General features: G+C 40.9%; 1 protein-coding gene across 2 annotated transcripts in view; it reads right to left on the bottom strand.

The window, feature by feature from the left end:
* Window positions 1–2,940, bottom strand: part of RARS2 (arginyl-tRNA synthetase 2, mitochondrial) — a 60,160-nt gene that overhangs the window by 15,002 nt on the left and 42,218 nt on the right. For both annotated transcript variants that reach the window (XM_004696260.3, XM_045294638.1), the window contains one exon: window positions 34–192. In XM_004696260.3, coding sequence (XP_004696317.1) covers window positions 34–192 — 159 coding nt within the window. The remainder of the gene's footprint in view (window positions 1–33; window positions 193–2,940) is intronic.

Raw genomic sequence — 2,940 nt, 5'->3', positions numbered from 1 at the left:
GACAGAAAAGCGGAGGCAAGAGTTTACCAGTACCTTGTAAATCCGAATGTACTCCTCGATGCTCAAGTCTCGGAATTTCCGCCACAGAGCGAGTGCCTGCACATCTCCCAGCTCCAATCGCTGGAAGAATTCATGTGCTGATTTTGCTACAGTTTCATCATCTGCTGCTTCTTTATTAACTTGCACATAAACCTGAAAGTACAGGAATCCATCAAATGATGCACAATAGTCACTGTGATCTTTCAACGATAAAAAGATGGAAACAAAGCACAACTGATAATTCTCCTCTAAACGGCCTCGCCAGAGCGGAATGTTTCCTTTTGCTAAGGACCTTTGCCCAGAGCTCCACGTATCATGGTTCCAAGTGCATTAGATGAATCAATGGATGACCAAGGACACTACACTGAAGCATGGTTATTTTACCTTGTTAAAGATTCACTTATCTCTCTGGAGGAAATTGCTGGGTTTCAGCAAGGTTAGTGAAAATAAAGTGTAATCCCCGCCCAGCCCCAATCTACACTCATAGAACCCCAGGTTAAGAATGCCTTCTCTAACCTAAGCTGGCCTTTCTTCTTTTTCAAAATGCTAAATTTTCAGTCCTGCAACTACTCTAAGGCAAGGAGGAAGAACTCGGATGGCTCAATCGGGAAAAGGTCATCCGATGATTTAGCAATTATTGCAAGAGAAGACTTTAAAACCTCTTCTCTAAATCTGTGAAAGAGCAGGCAGCTCGGTGGCCTTGGTGTAAAGGAAGACGGCCTTTTGGATAATTACTTTACTGCATCCCTACCTGGGCTTCTGAGAACGGGGCGGAGCACCATCTGTCTTGGCTGGCTTAGTTCTGCACTCATCCAATGGCAGGCATAAGTCAGAGAGCTTTTTAAAGGCTCTTCTAGTTCTAGAATTCTGTGTTCATAATGCAGTCATTAATCATTTTCTAATTTCCAGTGGTGTTCATGAATGATATTAAAATATCAATATTATAGATTAAACTGCACTGAAGTAATGTATATGGACTGTAAAGATTTTACTCACAACTTATAACTCATTTCCAGGTTGAAACATAGGGGTAAATTATACCTATATTTTTCTTACAAGGCAATTAGAGTAACAAAACCCCCAAATTTGCAAATACATTACCAAAACAACACAAGACCACTCTTACAGTAAGATCATTAATGTAACCTGGCAGCAATTAAAGGTGCAACTATTTGTTTTTTCCCATCCAGAGAAAGGAAAATGATGAAAATTGAGGGACACATGAAACATTTGGTCCAGTGGACTAAGGGACCGCATAGACATCAGTCTCTGTACCCCTGTGACCAGAACTAGATGGTACTTGGCTGCCGCTATCAACTGCTCTGAAAAGCATCACATGGGAAGGTCCTCAACAGAGCGTGAGAGAATGTGAGCAGAACTCAAATCCCTAAGAGACCAGGCTTTCTGACTGGTGGAAGAAACACTACGACCATGGCCCTTAGTTACCATTTAGGTGTAGAACTCAGGCTACCCTCATTTTAGAATAATCAATCATTTAAGATCAATAGGCCAGTATTGTGATAAGAGTTGTACAAGGCCACAATAAAATGATGAAAAACAAAAAAGGCCAGTATTTACCCAAAGATAAAGTATAGAACAGTGATTCTCAACCTTCCTACTGCCACATCCCTTTAATACAGTTCCTCATGTGGTGACCCCCATCCATAAAATTATTTTCGTTGCTACTTCATAACTGTAATGTTGCTACTGTTATGAATCGGGTGACCCCTGTGAAAGGGTCATTCAACCCCCAAAGGGGTCTGGACCCACAGGTTGAGAACCGCTGGTACAGAGGGCTAGGAAAGGAGGAGGAGGAGGACTAGAAACAACAAAGAGGGAGGAGTGCGAAGTCATGGTACACTGAGGGGATTGCAATGGAGCAGTTGGAATAAAATATATATGGATTGTTAAGGTAAAGCTAATATAAAACTATTGATAAAAAACCTTCACCTAATTCATGATATTTTGTTTTGTTTTTTTAAAGATACCATGGCAGCAGCAATTCCATAGAAATGTTTATTTTTGTTGTTAAAGAATAACTGGGAGAAGAATGTTTTGCTTTATACTCACTAGACATTAAGAATAAGAGGGACAGGGCATTTATCATCCATCTCAAAGCCAAAATGATTCACATTTCATAGATGACTATATTAATGCTGGTAAACATATCACCAGAAGGGTACCCTGTGAGTAAACACTGGTAAGTAAAGGTTAAAAAACTTGCCAATATGTTACACTATATTATATATCATGTACAAAACAGTAATAACATGTCTTGAGATTATACACAGGCAGTCCCAGAATAGGAATGTGCAACTTCTGGGTAATTATTGCTGCTGTTGTTACATGTCATCCAATCAGCTCAGACTCATAGTGCCCCATACACAACAGAACAAGCATAGGCTGGCTCTGCGCCATCCTCCCGACTGCTACCATGACTGACTCTGTTTCAGCAACAGTGTCAATATACTTCCTTGAGGCTCCTCCTCTTTTTCCCTGACGCGCTAACTATACCAAGAATAATGTTCTTCTTCAGGGACTCACTCACTGCCGTCGAGTCAATTCTGACACGAGTAACACTACAGGCAAGAGCATAATTGCTCCTGTGAGTTTCCGAGGCTGTTAACTATTTATGGGAGTAGAAAGTCTCATCTTTCTCCTGCAGAATAGACGGTGGTGGAGAGGAAATGTTTTGAGAATGATGAGGGCGATAATGTACAGATGCGCTTTACACAATTGATGTATGTATGGATTGTGATAAGAGTTGTATGAGCCCCTAATAAAATGATTTAAAAAAAAAAAAGAATAGACGGTGGTTTCAAACTGCTGACTTGTAGGTAGCAGCCAACCCACGGAGTAACCACCAGTGCTCCCTTCTCCTGGGACTGGTCCCTCCTAATA

This window comes from Echinops telfairi, unplaced genomic scaffold (genome assembly GCF_000313985.2).
Source record: "Echinops telfairi isolate 266 unplaced genomic scaffold, ASM31398v2 ScPeMD7_3533;HRSCAF=4204_0, whole genome shotgun sequence".
Taxonomy (NCBI): Eukaryota; Metazoa; Chordata; class Mammalia; order Afrosoricida; family Tenrecidae; genus Echinops; species Echinops telfairi.
Note: the sequence above shows the minus strand (reverse complement) of the source record. Positions and strands in the feature narration are given on the sequence as shown.